At 49.1% G+C, this 18,513-nt stretch overlaps 1 protein-coding gene across 3 annotated transcripts in view; it reads left to right on the forward strand.

Moving 5' to 3' along the window:
• Positions 1-6,947: 6,947 nt before the first annotated feature.
• The window catches only part of PLEKHM1 (pleckstrin homology and RUN domain containing M1), a 54,670-nt gene continuing 43,104 nt past the window's right edge, over positions 6,948-18,513 (forward strand). For 2 of the 3 annotated variants that reach the window (XR_010152821.1, XM_016931588.4), the window contains exons 1-2: positions 6,948-7,337; positions 15,123-15,211. Coding sequence is in view for 2 of the 3 variants with exons in the window: in XM_016931588.4 (XP_016787077.2) it covers positions 15,164-15,211 (48 nt within the window). In the remaining variant the exon portion in view is untranslated. Of the gene's footprint in view, positions 7,338-8,655; positions 8,756-15,122; positions 15,212-18,513 lie in introns of all 3 variants that reach the window. The other variant, XM_016931589.4, reaches the window with a different exon arrangement.

Here is an 18,513-nt window from a genome sequence, read left to right on the forward strand (position 1 = left end):
CATCCCAAAAGAAAAACAAGAAGGAAATTCTATTACCAGAAGACAAAGGGATGAAATGAGGGATGGAGAATCAAAGACTGAAGCTACTAGGGTTTGTTTTTATTAATATTTAATTTTTTCAGAGGCGAGGGTCTCACTATGTTGCCCAGGCTGGTCTTGAACTCCTGGCCTCAAGCAATCCTCCTGCCTGAGCCTTCCGAGTTGTTGGGATTACAGATACGAGCCACTGCATCCAACTTTGGTTCTTGTTTGTTTGTTTGGTTTTGTTTTGTTTTTTTGACAGAGTTTTGCTGTGCCACCCAGGCTGGAGTGCAGTGACTCAGCCTCGGCTCACTGCAGCCTTGACCTTCTGGCCTCAAGTGATCCTCCCGCCTCAGCGCCACCCCCCACTGCCCTCCAATATCTGGGACTACAGGTGCGCGTGACTGCGCACAGCTAATTTTTAAATTTTTTGTAGAGATAGGGTTTCGCTATGTGGCTCAGGCTGGTCTCCAACTCCTGGACTAAGCGATCTGCCTGCCTTGGCCACCTCCCAAAGTGTGAGCCACCGCGCCCACCCATTGAACATTGAAGCTAGACTGGGCAAACCCTTAAGCCTAAACCAGTAACAGTTTTTCACAAGTTCATAGATGTTACTGTGGTTAATAACACACAAATTCATTTAAAAGCATGTGTATCCGCATAGTAATTTTTGGTCCTTATTTTTATTTTTATTTTTCAGTTAATGGATATTAAAGATACAACTTTATTTTCTTTTTTTTGAGACAGGGTCTCACTCTGTCGCCCAGGCTGGAGTGCAGTGGCATGATCAGAGCTCACTGCAACCTCCACCTCCTGGGTTCAAGAGATTCTCCTCCCTCAGCTTCCTGAGTAGCTGGGATTGCAGGTACATGCAACCACACCTGGCTAATTTTTGTACTTTTTGTAGAGATAGGGTTTTACCATGTTGCTCAGGCTGGTTTTGAACTCCTGAGCTCAAGTGATCCACCTGCCTCGGCCTCCCAAACTGCTGGGATTACACACGTGAGCCACCACACCCGGCCTAAAGATATAATTTCTATCATGAGGAGGTCCAAGAACTATTCTCTTTTTCTTTTTTTAATGTTAGAAAGGGATTCTTAACTGAGTATGTGCTGCAGCAGAGGGAGGGGAAATTAAGCAAGAAGAGAAGGGAGCCAGGAAATAAAGGCCCCAACCCAGGAAGCAGTTAAGCAAAGTTCCAGGATGACCCATGTGACAAGTTTAGGGGATAACTTGAGCACATGGAGGACAGAACTTGGAGAGGGCACTGTGGGCCTGGGCGCCACCTGCTCCGCCAGAGCACTGGAAGAGAATGAGGGCACGATAATGGCAGATGGCACTGAAAGAAAAGGAGAGAGCTTGAGGCACCCTTGGGGGAAGCAGCCATCATCAGAGTGTATTTTATTTTTATTTTATTATATTTTGAGATAGAGTCTCACTCTGTTGCCCAGGCTGGAGTGCAGTGGCATGATCTCGGCTCACTGCAACCTCCACCTCCCAGGTTCAAGTGATTCTCTGCCTCAGCCTCCCAAGTAGCTGAGACTACAGGGGGCACCACCACACCCGGCTAATTTTTGTATTTTTAGTAGAGATGGGGTTTCTCCATGTTGGCCAGGTTGGTCTTGAACTCCCGACCTCAGGTGATCCGTCCACCTTGGCCTCCCGAAGTGCTGGGATTACAGGCGTGAGCCACCATGCCTGACCTCACAGCACATTATTAAGCTCTGTGGTGAATAATATTTATATAGTCACAATTCTGTAAACACTGTTAATTTTCTACAAATTGTGGCATACCCAAACCTCAAGAATGGACAGGGCTGGGGTGTAAAAGAGCTAAGTCCTTGCCAGGTTTACCAGGAAGGCAACAGACAGTGTCTAAAACTATGAGACAGCTGGGCGCGGTGGCTCACGCCTGTAATCCCAGCACTTTGGGAGGCCAAGGCGTGTGGATCACGTGAGGTCAGGAGTTTGAGATCAGCCTTGACAACATGGTGAAACCCCGCGTCTACTAAAAATATCAAATTAGCTGGGCATGGTGGCAGGTGCCTGTAATTCCAGCTAGTAGGGAGGCTGAGGCAGGAGCATTGCTTGAACCCAGGAGGCGGAGGTTGCAGTGAGCCAAGATGGCACCACTGCACTCCAGCCTGGGTGACAGAGTGAGACTGTCTCAAAAAAATAATAAAATACAAACAATGAGACGTGCAGGAGATGTGGGGAGAAGCACCAGAAGATTCTGCTGAAAGCCTGCTCCCCAGAAGGGTGGGAACAATGGGGACAATGAACTGCTGTTGTTCGTTATGTTTCATCCCCATTCCGTTTCATTTTATTGAATTGTAAACCGTGTGTATAACAACACTTTTTAATCAATTTTTTAAAAAAGAGAGAGTGGAAAGAAACCGCTTCCTACAACAGAACTGAAGAGCACACCAGTGATTCCAGTGTCCAGAGAGGAGGGTGCATTAACACTAGTTTTATTATTTCAATCAGATGCCAAGCAAGAATATATCTGGGGTTCAGACAAGAAAGGCTCTCATTCAAGTGCTTACAAGAGCAATGGAAGGCAATGACCTGCCTAATTGGCAGGGTGAAAATTAGCCACAACTAGAATAGTAACAACTGTTCATCTTTGAGCACTTACTACAGCCCAGAACTTGCATTAAGGATATCATCTTTTTCTTTTCTTTTTTTCTTTTCCTTTTTTTTTTTTTTTTTTTTTGTTGTTGTTGTTGTTGTTGTTTTGGAACAGAGTCTCACTCTGTCATGTAGGCTGCAGTGCAGTGGCGCAATCTCAGCTCACTGCAACCTCAGCCTCCCAGATTCAAGCGATTCTTGTGCCTCAGCCTCACAAGTACCTGGGACTACAGGCATGAACCACCATGCCTGGCTAATTTTTGTATCTTTGGTAGAGATGGGGTTTCACCACGTTGGCCAGGCTGGTTTCGAACTCCTGGCCTCAAGTAATCCACCCACCTCAGCCTCCCAAAGTTATGGGATTACAGGCGTGAGCCACTGTGCCCAGCCAGGATATCATGATATTTACTCCTCACATCAACTGACATTAGCCCTTATTTACAATGAGGAACAGAGGCTCAGAGAGGTTTTGGCACTTGCCTGAGGTCACACACTCTGGGCTCTCTGCTTGGGGCTGAGGGCCAAGGGGCATTGTGACTTACTTCTCTTTCCTGAACATCAATAAAATTCAATTTAGAAATTTCTGTCTTCAGTGCTATCTCAACGGGCCTGTGAAAAATGCTGACTCGGTGGCAGCTGTCAGCTATCTTAGCCCCATACTCATTGGGTTGCCCTGGGCCCCACACTGTTTTAAGGAAGTCCCAGCAAACAATATGGGATAGAGATGAGATTCAAACCTAAACAGCCCTGGCTCTAAAATCCACTGAACAAAGCTGAAACTAGAATCAGAAAGAACTAGGTAAGAATCCTACTTCTAGCACTTACTACTTCTGTGGCTGTGGCCCCCCCGCAAGTTACTTAACCTCTTTTTTTTTTTTTTTTTTAAGAGATGAAGTCTCGCTCTGTCACCGGGCTGGAGTGCAGTGGCGTGATCTCGGTTCACTGCAACCTCTGCCTCCTGGGTTCAAGCGATTCTCCTGCTTCAGCCTCCCAAGTAGCTGGGACTACAGATGCGTGCTACCATGCCCAGCTAATTCTTTGTATTTTAGTAGAGACAGGGTTTCACCATGTTGGCCAGGATGGTCTGGATCTCTTGATCTCATGATCCACCCACCTCGACCTCCCAAAGTGCTGGGATTACAGGCGTGAGCCACCGCACCTGGCCACTTAACCTCTTTTAAGCCTATTTTCTCATCCATACAATAGAGATAATGGCAGCACCCACCTTTCAGGTGGCTGGTAAGGAATATTAGGTGAACACAGGTGCCTATGTATGTTCTTCCATTTTCCATAAATGTTAATTCCCTTATCCCTCATCTCCTAGGTTAGTCCCGGAGGACAGACTTGAACTTTGAAAACAGAAAGTAACTGCCAAAAGGGATTATTTAGAGCACAGATTTCCCCCTTTCATTATCCTTTAGGTCCTCAGTGGTGAGGGCAGGGGACAGGAGAGGTGGGGTCAAGCCCAAATTCTTGGACCTCATCCTAGAGTGACTCTTTAGGGTTAGTGTGGGGCTTAGGAATCTGCATTTTGGACCTGTCCCCAGGGCATTCTGATGCCTACAGTTCTCCTGTGTGGCTTTGAATAACGCTGGGTAGTGCTTTAAATCCAAGCTGACAGATCAGTGGGATGTGAACCATCCTTGCAAATGGTTTGAGCCCTTTCTGCACTGGCCTTCCAACTTTGCCTTGCTCAGTCTTCAGCTCCCCTTCCATTCTGGCCCTCTCCCCTTACCCTTTCCTTTTTCACTTCCTTTTATTTTTATTTATTTTTATTATTATTAAAAAAAATTTTTTTTGAGACAGGATCTCACTCTGTCGCCCAGGCTGTAGTGCAGTGGCATTATCTTGGCTCACTGCAATCTCCACCTCCCGGGTTCAAGCAATTCTCATACCTCAGCCTCCTTAGTAGCTGGGACTACAGACGCACACCACCACACCTGGCTAATTTTTGTATTTTTAGTAGAGATGGGCTTTCACCATGTTGGCCAGGCAGGTCTCGAACTCCTGACCTCAAGTGATCCACCAGCTTCGGCCACCCAAAGTGCTGGGATTACAGGCATGACCCACCGTGCCCAGCCTCCTTTTTCACTTCCCACCTTCCTCCCCACCTCTGGGTGCACCCTTCCCTGAGCTCAGCCTGTATTCCTATGTGCTGGCCACTTACCAGCCAGTCCCTTCAGCTGCAATACCCTTTACTCACCTAGAAAGCTCATATCAAAAGTCACCTCCTCCAGAATACCTCTCAAGTTCTCCTCTCTGGTCCCTTGGCCCTTTGCAGGTACCTTTTTTCTTGCGCAAGTCACATGATAATGTAAGGGTTTTTTTTCCCCCCATCTGGAGCCTGCCTGGTGGGCTCAGGGTCCATTTGTGCAAACATGCATTTCCCTCTCCTCCGCGCCCCCTCCTTCATGATCCATGCTTTATGCAGCTTCCCCAAGACATGCAGAGCAAGCTGAGGAAAGGTAGACAAGCCTGCAGACTTTTCAAAGAAGCAGGGTAGCTTGGGAAATAAGAGAAGACCAGGAGATAGGGGCTCCTAAAAAGCAGACAAGAGATTACCGAGGGGTTCCGCACAGCTCCAGCACACAGCCGCTGCACAAAAATGCAGTGGAATTACTGAGGGACATTATGTGCTTGATGGGGGACAGGGAATGCTTGTGCCAAGCCACCAAGGATTATGCTGTGCCAGTTGTATACTATTGTTTTGCCAAGGTGAAAGGATTTCCCTACTAAATCCCTTACTTTCCACTTTGTTTAAAATGAGTTTAACACTGAGAGAATAGTTTGTCTCTATGTCCTTATTTCTAATCTTCCTGCTCAACCATTAACTGCACTAAACACACTCAGACCCATCTAGTCTAAAATTGAGAAGGGGAGGTTCTCACTCCTGGAGAGAGAATTACTGAAAGGGCGGCCCTCATACAGTCCAGGGTCATACCCCCAAGTGCTGGTTTTATACTTGAAAGCAGACAGTGAGACTCTGACCTTTGCAGAGATAAGAGGGACACCTTCCTACCCAGAGAAGCCAAAAGAGCACAGGACGCCCAGGCCGAGGGCAGTGAAGCTTGCTTCCAAGAACTGGCCCGTTCCCCAGCCAACCCCTGTGCCCACTTAGGACTGGCATGTAGCAGTACCTCTCCTCATCCACACTCAGGCCCTAGGCTCCCAATTGACCAAAGCCTGCAAGTATAAAGTGTCCAGAGCATGGGTCCCTGCCAACACTCCCTGCCCTGCTCTTCACTACCTGTGGCCACCACTTATGACATTTTGTTCCGAGTTCATCTGAAAGAGAAATGTCACTTTTGCGTTAGAAAGAAGATATACAGGCCAGGTGTGGTGGTTCATGCCTGTAATCCCAGCACTTTGGCAGGCCGAGTCAGGAGGATCGCCTGAGGCCAGGAGTTGGAGACCAGGTTAGGTAACACAGTGAGACCCCTGTCTCTACAAAATAAATAAATTTTTTTAAAAATGAAAAGATTGGCCGGGTGCGGTGGCTCACGCCTGTAATCCCAGCACTTCGGGAGGCAGAGGCGGGTGGATCACCAGGTCAGGAGATCGCGACCATCCTGGCTAACACGGTGAAACCCCATCTCTACTAAAAACATAAAAAAATTAGCCGGGCGTGGTGGCGGGCTCCTGTAGTCCCAGCTACTCGGGAGGCTGAGGCAGGAGAATGGCGTCAACCCAGGAGGCGGAGCTTGCAGTGAGCCGAGATCGCGCCATTGCACTCCAGCCTGGGCGACAGAGCCAGACTCCGTCGCAAAAAAAAAAAAAAGAAAAAAGAAAAAATTAGCTGGGCGTGGTGGTGCACGCCTGTAGTCCCAGCTACTTGGAGGCTGAGGTGGGAGAACCACTTAGTCCGTGAGGTCAAAGCTGTGGTGAGCCGTGATCGTGCCACAGCACTCCAGTCTGGGCGACAGAGTGAGACCCTGTCTCAAAAAAAAAGCAGAAAGGAAGAAAGAAATCCTCTACACGGGCTAGAAGAGAATAACCAGACCCCTAAGCTTCAAGCCAGGCGGTGCTAATGGGCGAGTTACACACGGGAGCGTGCCCAAGGGGACCTCAAGGCGTTCCCTTGGGATAAAGTGTGGTCAAAACAGCTATGTTTATCCTGAAAGCGCAAGGCGGAGGCTCCAATTTGGGCCCGGGCTCCGCCCCACGGGCTGCACTGCTGCCCTCGGAGAGGCAAAGATAGGGCAGGCGTTATTAGTCCCACTCACAAGTGGGAACTCTTCAGCTGAGGGAGGCGAAGTGACAGCCCCAATGTTGCACAGATGGTTCTGAGGCCAGACGAGGTCAGGAACCCAGAAGCCAGGATCTAGTTTGACGCAGACCTGCGGGAGGCGGGCGGTAACGGATGCGTTCTCCCTGACACCGGTGCCTTCGCCTCTCTGCGCCCTGCAGGCGCCCCCAGTTCCCCAGCCTCCCAGACCTCGCGTCTGCCCCGGGGCTCAGCTCCCAGGGACTTCCGGGAGCAGCTGGCCCCGCCCCAAGGCTCCTTCGGGCTGCGCGATTGGCACCGCGGGCCGGGGGCAGGGCCGGAGCGCCGAGCCAACGTGATGGCGTCAGGGGCCGGGGCGCCGCTTCCTGTTGTCAGTGGCCGAGGGAGCGCATCGTCGGCTCGGAGGCTGAGGGGCTGCCGCGGCCGGGAGCGCCCCTCGCCTCGCTCCTCGCTCCGCTTGGTGAGTTAGGAGGGGGTCAAGATGCGAGGAGGGCGGCGGAGGGGTGGGAGGGCCGAGGCGCGAACGGGCGGTGGGCCTCCCGCTCCCTCCGCGATTCCCAGCCCCTGGTTACCCTGAGACTGCCCGGCTTCAGAGCCCTCAGCCCTGTCCAGCCCGCGCCCGCCCCGCTCCGACCCAGCCTTCCCCCTGCACCGCCGCTGTGGCCCCGTCCCCTCCATCTGTCCAGCCCCCAGCCTGCGGCCGCATCCCCTCACCAGCGGTCTTGCTTAAATGCAGCTTCACTCGTGACCCCACTTTACTCCAGTTCCAACCCCGATCTCGGCCACGTCCCTTCGCCCCGCCCTGACACACCTCATCCTCTCTCCCCACCCCTCTGGTAATCCCGATGCTCCGCGCTCACCTCCCCGAGACCCACCATTCAGGTTTCCCCTTTTCTGGCTCAGCTTTCTTATCCCAGTCACCCCCATCCCCTGTCCAGCTCCCCAAGATCTGCTCATCCCTAACATTCTACCTCCGCCCTCTCATCTAAGACCCACCCCCAAAGTAGGTGCCCTGTTGAGCTCACCGCTTTCTTCTGGATAACTCCGATCTCAGCCTTATTCCAAGTCTTAACTGTGTCTTCTCGTCCTTAGTCTCCTAGCCCACTGTATACCTTCCTTTGCGTCTCCTGCCGTACTGAGGACACCCCATGCCTAAGTCTTTGCCAAACTGTCCCGAACTCTTGCTGCCTCCTTTCCTACCACCCTCACCCAATCTCGTTAAAAATGACATCTCCATGTCCTTTCACCCCCGCTGACCCACCGCAACTCTTCACCCCAACTCTGCGTCCATTCCTTCCCTCGACCCAACTCCCATTCAACCTGAGAACTTAGTGCAGAGTAGCCTGCCAACTCCACCAGCTGCCCCTCAACAGCCAAATGTAGGTGCTCACTCAGACCCGCAGTTAGAGACTGAGCAGCATGATTGGCGGGTGCAGGGGCTCAGGTGGTAAATAAGGGTGGAGGAGCAGTGGGCTCTCCCCAACTCTTGGGTCAGCCGGGGTTTTTCCTGGCATCTGGTCTCCTGCACCTGTCCTCAGGGATTGTGTTTCTGGCATTCATATTAAATGACTTGTGCTGGCTGCTGGAATGGTAGGTATCATTCAAATATCTGGAAGGTGAGAGATGGCCACTCACTCAGCTCACTTAGCACAGAATGATGGAAGCTGTCACTTCCTTCTGGTTGGTGTTCTTGCCCTGGAGAGCCTCTGGGAAGTTCTGTGTGGTGTTGGCTGTGGTCACAGAATATTGTTCATGTTTCTTTTCTTGGCACTTGTAAGGGCTTCTCCCTGCCAGAGCTGATGGCAGATCAGTCCTGATGCTGAAATCAGGGGATATGATGGGTGCCAGAGGCAACGTTACCTGTTGTGAAGAGTATAGGTGAGTAGGTCCTGGGGAGGCTGAGGCCTAGGTGGGTACAGAGGCTCTTGAATCGCTTTCTTTTCTTATAAGTGCTGGATCATTGACTTTTGGCCATCTGGCTTCCATGAACACAGGGAACCATGTTATCTCAGAGTAGCTGAGGCAGAAGGACATTCCAGAGGCACCCAAGTCCCATGCTCAGCATTTATAGTTTCCTGGGGGCTTTTTGGTACATATTTTTTCTGAATCCTGAGGACCCGGCATCAGATGGGTGGGCCATTTGATTGCAGCTTTTTTCTTTCTTTCTTTCTTTTTTTCGATGGAGTTTACTCTTGTTCCCCAGGCTGGAGTGCAGTGGCATGATTTCGGCCCACCGCAACCTCTGCCTCCCAGGTTCAAGCGATTCTCCTGCCTCAGCCTCCCGAGTAGCTGGGATTACAGGCATACACCACCATGCCCGGCTAGTTTTGTATTTTTAGTAGAAATGGGGGTTTCTCTGTATTGATCAGGCTGGTCTCCAACTCCTGACCTCAGGTGATCCACCCACCTCGGCCTCCCAAAGTGCTGGGATTACAGGCGTGAGCCACCGCGCCCGGCTGATTGCAGTTTTAAAGGGCCCCAAAGAACATTGTCTCTGCTTGCCACTTATAGTCGTATTCCTTTGAAAAGTGAATTCTGTTTACCTTCAATGTCCTCCCATTAATATGCAGTATATTTAAGTTGTTTTCAGCCTTATTGGCAGCTTGGCTTAATGACAGGAGCTCCACAGTTACCCCAGCACTTAAGAGTTATATACCCCAACTTCCCACAGTGTGTGAAGTGGAGGTACTTGCCCCGTGCCTTGTTTTTATTTTATTAATCAATTCATTCAACAGCTTATTTTTTGAGCACCAGTGTGTGCCAAACACTGTTCCAGGTACTAGAAATACAATGGTGAATGGGTCAGGCAACGGTCCTGTTTTCATTCGTTCAGAGTTTGGTCCTTGTTAGAATCCTCTGGGATATGGGACAAGAATACAGGGAAGCTGGGTGATACTGGATGGAAGGAAGGAGGGAAGAAAGAAAGATAGCTAATGTTCACTGACTCCACAGTTCTGCCCTCATCCACTAGCCCTGAGTCTGGGAATCACAAGCTAAAAGTTTCTCACCCTTCATCTGGTATTTAATTACTTCAAAGCTCCAACCCCCACCACTCCACCCATCACAGAAATCCAGCTTTCCTCAGGTGGACAGAGGTGCGGTTTCCTCAGTCAGCACTCACATGCCTGAAAGATCAGCTGCCTTTCTGAATCAGAGGATAACTTTGTCATTCTTTTCCAATTGAAAAAACATGACTCATCAATTGGTACAGCAGTTGGATGGCTTAAAGCCAGGCTGTGGCTCTGAACAGCCAGTTACACAATTCGGGCAGTGGAGAGAAGGCCGTGGGGAGTGGCTGAGGAGTCCCTCAAGAGGAGAGGTTGCTGTTCACTGATGGTGGAGTGTTTTGAGAGTGGTGAAACCAGGTTATCCCTTTCTTCTTTTAACGTAAGTCTCATCCAAGTCATTCTCTTTTTTTGCTTCCCTGATCTCTGGAGGAAGTGAAATTGGACATATAGAGAAGGCCAGGCAGTATAATGCAGGAAACCAACCGGAACTGTTCCTTCCTAACTATGTTGGAACATTTAAGAAAGTATAGCTCTGAGACTTCAGGAGCATTGGTAGGACCTGGGCTCAGCTGGTTGGGGCTATAAACCTGATTGGCAGAACTGTTTCTTGTTGGTTTCAGACCTTCTGTGATGAAATGGAGCTTCCGAGTACCTCTGAGGAGGAAGTAATAGTTTGCCTGAAATTCTTTGAGCCAAAGACCTGAGGCCATTTGGTCCAGGGAAAGATGCGGGAGTTGGGATGAAGAAACCAGAGAGTTCTGTCCCTTACCCGAGACCCATTGCTACTGAGCCTCAGTTTTGTCCTCTGTAAAACAGGAATAATCACTCTCTCACGGGATTGCTGTGAGAATTAAATGAGGTTAGAGAGGGACATCAGAGAAGCTTGCTTTCTGCACTCTGGAGAGCTATGTGAAGGTGAATGAATACACAGGGTGGCAGTAGACTTGGTGTGGTTTGGGGCTTCCTAAATGGCACCAGTCACCTTTCTGCTGCTAAGCTTTCACCCGTCATGTTCAAGAGCCCTTTGGTACTGTTGCCCAGCTTTGCCTCACTCCCTTCAGGTAGGTCTCCTTGAAGCCACACCTCTCTTCACTTTGGTTCTTTGTGTCAATGAAGAGCGTTTTGAGGACAGAAAGTGGAACCAGTTCCATAGGATGGTAGATTCAGAATCTGGGCCACCAGGGTGGGTGACGCAGTGCTGTCCCCACAGTCAAGAGACACAAAGCCTCCTTCCGATTCCCACCGTGAGTTCTTATGTCACTGACCATCTGAGCCCTGCCTCCCTGAGCATGATGGAACAGATACAGATAGGTGGGGTGCTATGGCTGCCTACAAACAGAGGTGTCCTGCATTGTGGCTGGAACCCCAGAGGCTCAGTCCTGTCTTGTGAATTTTCAAGTGGCTCTTCTGCTGGATTTCTCTGAGCTCTTGTCAGTCATTTTGTGGCATTTCTGACTCTGTTTTAGGCCAAGTGACCCTTCTCTTGTCTGGCCCTGTCTCTCTTAGCTTCAGTTTATTATTATTAATTTTTTTTTTTTTTGAGATGGAGCCTTGCTCTGTTGCCCAAGCTGGGGTGCAGTGGCACGATCTTGGCTCACTGCAAGCTCCACCTCCTGGGTCCACGCCATTCTCCTGCCTCAGCCTCCTGAGTAGCTGGGACTACAGGCGCCCGCCCGGCTAATTTTTTGTATTTTTAGTAGAGATGGGGTTTCACCGTGTTAGCCAGGATGGTCTCGATCTCCTGACCTCGTGATCCACCCACCTCGGCCTCCCAAAGTGCTGGGATTACAGGCGTGAGCCACTGCGCCCAGCCAGCTTCAGTTTATTATTTATTTATTTATTTGAGACATAAATTATTTATTTATTTATTCTTGCTTTGCTGCCCCGGCTGGAGTGCAGTGGCACGATCTCGACTCACTGCAACCTCCGCCTCCTGGGTTCAAGTGGTTCTCCTGCCTCAGCCGGTATGGTAGCTGGTAATACCAGTAGCTGGTATTACAGGCATGGGCCACCATGCCTGGCTAATTTTTGTTTTTTTTTAAATTAGAGACAGGGTTTCACCATGTTGGCCAGGCTGGTCTCAAACTCCTGACCTCAAGTGATCCTCCTGCCTCGGCCTCCCAAAGTGCTGGGATTACAGGTGTGGGCCACGGCACCTGGCCTATTTTGTTTTCTTAGCATACTGTTACTTGGCCAGAGCACTCACTTACCAATGGCCTGCTCCTCCCAGTGAATACTCTGTGAATACTCTATCACTCTCAGCTAATTAGTTAATGAGGTTTTAATGGGCCTGGGCTATAATTCAAATTATTGGGTCTAAGTCCTTAGGGTCCCGGCCCTGTAGCTGGTTAAGGGAAGGGCAACTTTGGGGCTTCGGGCTCTCTCTAGAAGGGTGGGCCTGAGGGCCTCAGGCCACTGGAAATTGTGGATTGGGATTGGAGCCCAGGGTTTCGGAGCCAGAGAAGCTGGACGTGGCCTGCTGAGCTGCAAAAGGGTAGCCTTGATGGAGCCTGACCTCAAGACCAGGCCTGTTTCTGGAAGTGACCCTAGATGCAGAGTCACTGCAGCATACAACCCCCTTTTCCTGTCACCCCGTGGCCAGAATGTGGAACTGGTCTCCAGAAGAGGGCTCTGAGAATCCCTGGGTAGCTGGGAGCAGACTAAGGTGAAGGGTGAGGCAGTCAGATGGGGCTGTAGTCAGGACTGAGGGATCTTCTGGCCATCTGCAGCACCCGGCCTGTTAATGGGTCTGCAGGAACCATCCTCCATACATGCCTGCTTCCTCCTGAGGGACCTAACTTAGGGAGGTTGGCTCTGGGTCCTGACTCCCTGTGTCCTGTTTGCCCTCTGCTATCCCCAGAAGCCAGAGATCCAATCAGAGCACCTTCCACCATTTAGGGCCAGCCTGCCTGTCTGCTTTCCAAACCTCATGCTGCTCCAGGGCTGTCCAGGAAACCTTTCCTGCCACACTGGCCTTAATGTTCCCCTGCACCCCCTGTTCCCGGCCCCCAGCGAAAGGGTCTTCCCAGACCACCCCTGGAATCCTAGCTCTGAGGTGATGGCACTGTTGATGAAAAAGCCAAACTCTGTTAAATATTCGAAGAGGTTTATTCTGAGCCAAATGTGAGGGCCATGACCTGTGACATAGTCCTGGGAGGTCCTGAGAACATGTGCCCGAGGTGATTGGGGTACAGCTTGATTTTTATCCAAGTTACAGGCAGAAGTTACAGGCAAAGACATAAATTAATATATGTAAGGTATACATTGGTGGGGACAGGGTAAGGTGGATTAAAAGATTTCCTGATTGGCAATTGGCTGAAAAAGTTAAAATTTGCCTAAAGAGTTAAAAGTCAGCAGAAGAAAAGCTTGGGGTTAAGATAAGGTGGGTTGTGAAAGCCAAGGTTCATGTTACGTAGATGAAGCCTTCAAGAGAATAGATGGTAAATGTCTCTAAGGTGTCAGACTCTTAGTTAAATCTCCTCTAAATCAGGAAAAGGCCTAGAAAGGGAAGGGAATCTCTGCAGGACATAAATTTTCCCAACAAGAGATGGCTTTGCAGGGCCATTCCAAACTATGTCAAAAATATACTTGGGGGTAAGATACTTTGATTTCCTTAGGGCCTGTTATCTCCCATGTGATATTAGACCAGTCAGGTTGGAGTTGGTATCTTAATTGCTGAGAGTCTGTTCTGTCAGTCTTAGGAGTCTGTTTTAATGTTAATGCTGGTCAGTTGTGTCTAAGCTCCAAAAGGGAGAGGCTAGGATGAGGCATGGCCCACGCCCCACTTCCTGTCATGGCCTGAACTCAGTTTTCAGTTTTTTTGAAATCCCTTTGGCCAAGGGGGGCCCATTCGGGCAGTTGGGGAGCTTAGAATTTTATTTTTGGTTTACAGCACTCACTCAGGAATCGGGTTTTCCTAGGGCTGGGGTTGGCTTCCTCCTGGGGGCTGGTGGTGGAGTCAGGCCGCTTATCAGCCCTGGGACCTCAGGAACTTCCTTGACCTGGGTCAGCTGCCATTTCCTTATCTGTCAGGTGGAGACAATAAAACAGCACTCCTAGGGTCCTTAGGAGGAACATAAATTAGGCAATATATGTAAAGAGAACTGAGCCCATTTAACTTTTCTTGGTTTTGTTAACTTCTTTGTGCGGTGATTGTTTGAGAGCTGAGACAGACATCACCTTTCCCGGCGTTCCCCTGATGCTCAGCCAGGAGTTGGCTAGAGATTTGTTTACATGTGAATGTGCCTGCCTGGCCCAGGTCTGTCCAAGTTGCTGTGGTGGGGCCAAGCCAGTCAGCAGCCCCCTCAGGCTCAGGCTAAAGTCCCCACCCCACCCACCCCACCCCACCCACTCCCAGGAGGAAGCTGGCAGCCCTGAGGGATTTAACCACTCACTGACTTCAACTCTTCCTGCATACTCATTTAGGCGATGACATTCTTGGTCTGTAGGTTTAGGTGGCCACATCCACTGGGATGACAGATGCCAGGTACAACATAACAGGTACAGGTACATATCAGGCCCCGTGACAGGCATTTTACACATTCTCCATCTGAGAGGTCTGTGCATGCCTCCCTGGTTAGTGGCAAACTGCGATGAGACCTCATGGTCATCCCGGTTAGACACGTCCCTGTCTGCTGCTCAAGCCAGACCCTCGAAGCCCAGATGAGAAGCAGAAGTGTAGCAAGGGAGCCCTCCCCTTTTGAAGCCGTTCCAGTGGTACTTTTTACTGCTGAGCTGGCAGATGTTGGACTGGGACAGTAGTGAGGGGTGGGGGCAGGGTGTTGCAGGACCCAGCCCCTGAATGTGATGTGTGAGCCTGTGAGCCCCTGCTTCCTGGTCCCAGTGGGTTCCTGCCACCTTCAGCTGCAGCCTCCCCCCTCGAACCTGCAGCTCCGTATCTGAATCAGCCTGTCATTCCCTGCCTACAGGTTTCGATCCTACAGGGCCTTGGCTTTCTGGGCGGCATTTGATGTGAAGCGCACTTACCACCTACTCCTTGGGGTGGACCCACCCATGGCACCCAGGACTCCTTGCCTCCCAACGACTGAGCCCCCTGGGCTTTCCTTCCTTGTTTCTTTCCTTCAAATCTATTATCAGTTTTTACTTTTGTGTTCTTCAAAGGCCTTTTTGGTTGCAGTTTGAGTAAGAGAGGCTGACCTCCTGCTGCTTGCTGGGAATGGACTCTGGCTGGGGGGAAGTTCCCTGCCCATTCATCTGGCTGCCATCTGTCTCTTCAGGTGTCATGTGATTCTCTGAGGGAGCAGCTGCGTGAGTGGAGATGCTTTCAGTGGTGGAGAATGGACTGGACCCCCAGGCTGCCATCCCGGTAGGTGGGTGAGGGAGGATCAAGGGCGGGGAAGGGCTGCAGGGGACAGTTGTATCATCAGCTTGGCTCACTTCGAAATGAATGGGCACTGTCCTGCAAGAGAGACCAGGTTGAGAAAAAGTTACAGCACAAGCAGGCTCTGAGGAGACCCTGTCCTTTCTAGATCACCTTATTGGTGATAAGAAGGAGATTTATGAAAAGCAGTGGGAATTTAAGATCAGTAACCTGAAGACCAAGGATTTCCATTCAGCCCTTCAGCCCTCTGCCCTTAGGCCATGATTTGGTCACAGTTTGGCCAAAGCACTGAATGGGTGGGAAACAGATATTCCCAGGCACTGGTTTGTTGTTTCAGTAATGGGGGTAAACTGGTAACTTACATGTATCTGAACACTTACCATTTTCTAGGATATTCTAAATGTAATTATTTGTGAGCAGTTCACTGGAGCCCCCTAGGACCTTTTCTTGGACAGCCCTTTGCACCCTCCTGGGCTATCTTGGGTACTCCGGATAGAGTTCTCTGTTCTCTTGGAGAGGCAGGAAGTCAGGTAGCTTTGGGGCTGGTCCCCTAGCAGCATCCTGAGACGGCTTTCGGGGAGAAGCCAGGATTTCCTTTCCTCCCCACTGCTGCTTCCCAGCTCAGAGAACTCTCTGCTTGAAAGAAACTGTAGCTCTCAGAGACGTGCCTTTCCCCGTCCTGGCCACAGGAGAGTCCAGCTCCACCTGTTTCCCAGCTGGCTTTCATGCAGAGGCTCTTCCCTCCCCTCTGCACCCCCACTCTCCCACCCCCAGTGCCTGCCGAATCCCACCCCAGGACCCTCCAGAGCTAGGGCAGAAGCCTGGCCAACCCAGCCTTCTAACAACAGCTGCACAAACTGACTCCATGAGGGTATGCCTTTCTTGAGTGTATGCCTTATTTCTCCCTGTATACCCTAACCCAACACCTAGTAGGTGCTCAATTGAATGAAGTATGTATGTACTTTTAAAATATAATATACAAATAACATCTTGCTTTTAAAAGAACATTTAAAATTAGACTATTTCAAGATTAAAAACTTTTGAGCTTCAAAGGATACTATCAAGAAAATGAAAAGACAACCCACAGAATGGGAGAAAATATTTGCAAATCAAATATCTGATAAGGGTCTAGTATCCAGAATGTATAAAGAACACTTATAACTCAACAATAAAAAGACAAATAATCCAGTTATAAAATGGGTAAAGGATTTGAATAGACCCTTCTCCAAAGAAGATACACACATGGCCAATAAAGATGCTCATTATCATTAGACATCAGGAAAATGCACATCGAAACCACAGTGAGATACTACTTCACACCCCCTAGGATGGCTGTAATAAAAAAGGCAATAACTAGTGCTGGCAAAAATGTGGAGAGATTGGAACTCATATATTGCTGGTGGGAATGTGAAATAGTGCAGCCACTTTGGCACACAGTTTGGCAGTTCCTTGATAAGTTAAACATAGGGTTATGTGTACAATTCCACTCCTAGATATATACCCAAGAGAAATAGAAATATGAGTCCACTCAAAAACTTGTACATGGATGTTCATAGCAGCATTATTGATAATAGCAAAAGAGTAGAAACAACCCAAATGTCTATTAACTGATGAATGGATGAATAAAATGTGGTATATCTAGGCAGCGGAATATTTTCTGGCAATAAAAAGGGATGAAGTCCTGATACATGCTACAACATGATGGAAAATATGCTAAGTGAAATAAGTCAGATTCAAAGGGTCATATGCTGTATTGATATCTATTCATGTGAGATGTACAAAATATGCAAAGCCACAGAAACAGAAAATAGATTAGTGACTGCATTCACTTCGTATTCCCCTTTCTCCCAGCCCCTGGCAATCACTAATATACAGTATTTCTTTTTGGGGTGATGAAAATCGTTTTTTTTGTTTGTTTGTTTTTTTGTTTTTTTGTTTTTTTGTTTTTTTTGAGATGGAGTCTCCCTCTGCTGCCCAGGCTGGAGTGCAGTGGCACGATCTTGACTCACTACAAACTCCACCTCCCAGGTTCAAGTGATTCTCATGCCTCTGCCTCCCAAGTAGCTGGGATTATGGGTGTGCACCACCATGCCCGGCTAATTTTTGTATTTTTAGTAGAGATGGGGGTTTCACCATGTTGGCCAGGCTGGTCTCGAACTCCTGACCTCAGGTGATCCACTCGTCTTGGCCTCCCGAAGTGCTGGGATTATAGGCGTGAGCCACCGTGCCCGGCCAGAAAATCTTCTAAAATTAGGTAGTGGTGATGGTTGCACAATTGTGTGAATATACTAGAAACAATTGAACTGTATACTTTAAATGGGTGTATTTTATGGTATATGAATTATATCTCATTAAAACCGTTATATTTTTTCAAATTTAACTTTTCAAAGAATGTTAACATTTAGTGTTTTGGCTGAAATCAAAATAAAAGATTAAAATATGTAGCCATAATCCTATCACCCAACAATTCAAACCAGTTTTTCTGTAATCCCTTCCAGTCCTTTTCCAATCACTTATGTGATTTTCACATACTTATAATTATGCTCAATTTTTACTCTATATTTCCAAAAGACTCTATGTACATTTTGTGGTGTATTCATTTAACAAACATTTATTGAGTATTTCTATGTGCCAGGCACAGTGCCAAGTGTTGACACAAGGATGAATAAAACACTAGTTTTAGTGCCACACTCAGCTCTTTTATATATATGTGTTTTGTTTTGTTTTGTTTTGTTTTGTTTTTCTGAGATGGAGTCTCTGCCACCCAGGCTGGAATGCAGTGGCACGATTTTGGCTTAGTACAACCTCTGCCTCCCGGGTTTAAGTGATTCTCCTGCCTCAGCCTCCTAAGTAGCTGGGATTACAGGCACTCACCACCACACCTGGCTATTTTTTTTTTTTTTTTTTTTTTTTGTGGTGGAGTCTCGCTCTGTCGCCCAGGCTGGAGTGCAGTGGTGCGATCTTGGCTCACTGGAAACTCCGCCTCCTGGGTTCACGCCATTCTGCTGCCTCAGCCTCCCGAGTAGCTGGGACTACAGGCGCTGCCACCACGCCCAGCTATTTTTTTGCATTTTTAGTAGAGATGGGATTTCAGCCTGTTATCCAGGATGGTCTCGATCTTCTGACCTCGTGATCCGCCCACCTCGGCCTCCCAAAGTGCTGGGGTTACAGGCGTGAGCCACCGTGCCCGGCCCACACCTGGCTAATTTTTGCATTTTTAGTAGAGACAGGGTTTCATCATGTTTGCCAGGCTGATCTCAAACTCCTGACCTCAAGTGATCCGCCTG

Source organism: Pan troglodytes, chromosome 19, assembly GCF_028858775.2.
Source record: "Pan troglodytes isolate AG18354 chromosome 19, NHGRI_mPanTro3-v2.0_pri, whole genome shotgun sequence".
Lineage (NCBI taxonomy): Eukaryota > Metazoa > Chordata > Mammalia > Primates > Hominidae > Pan > Pan troglodytes.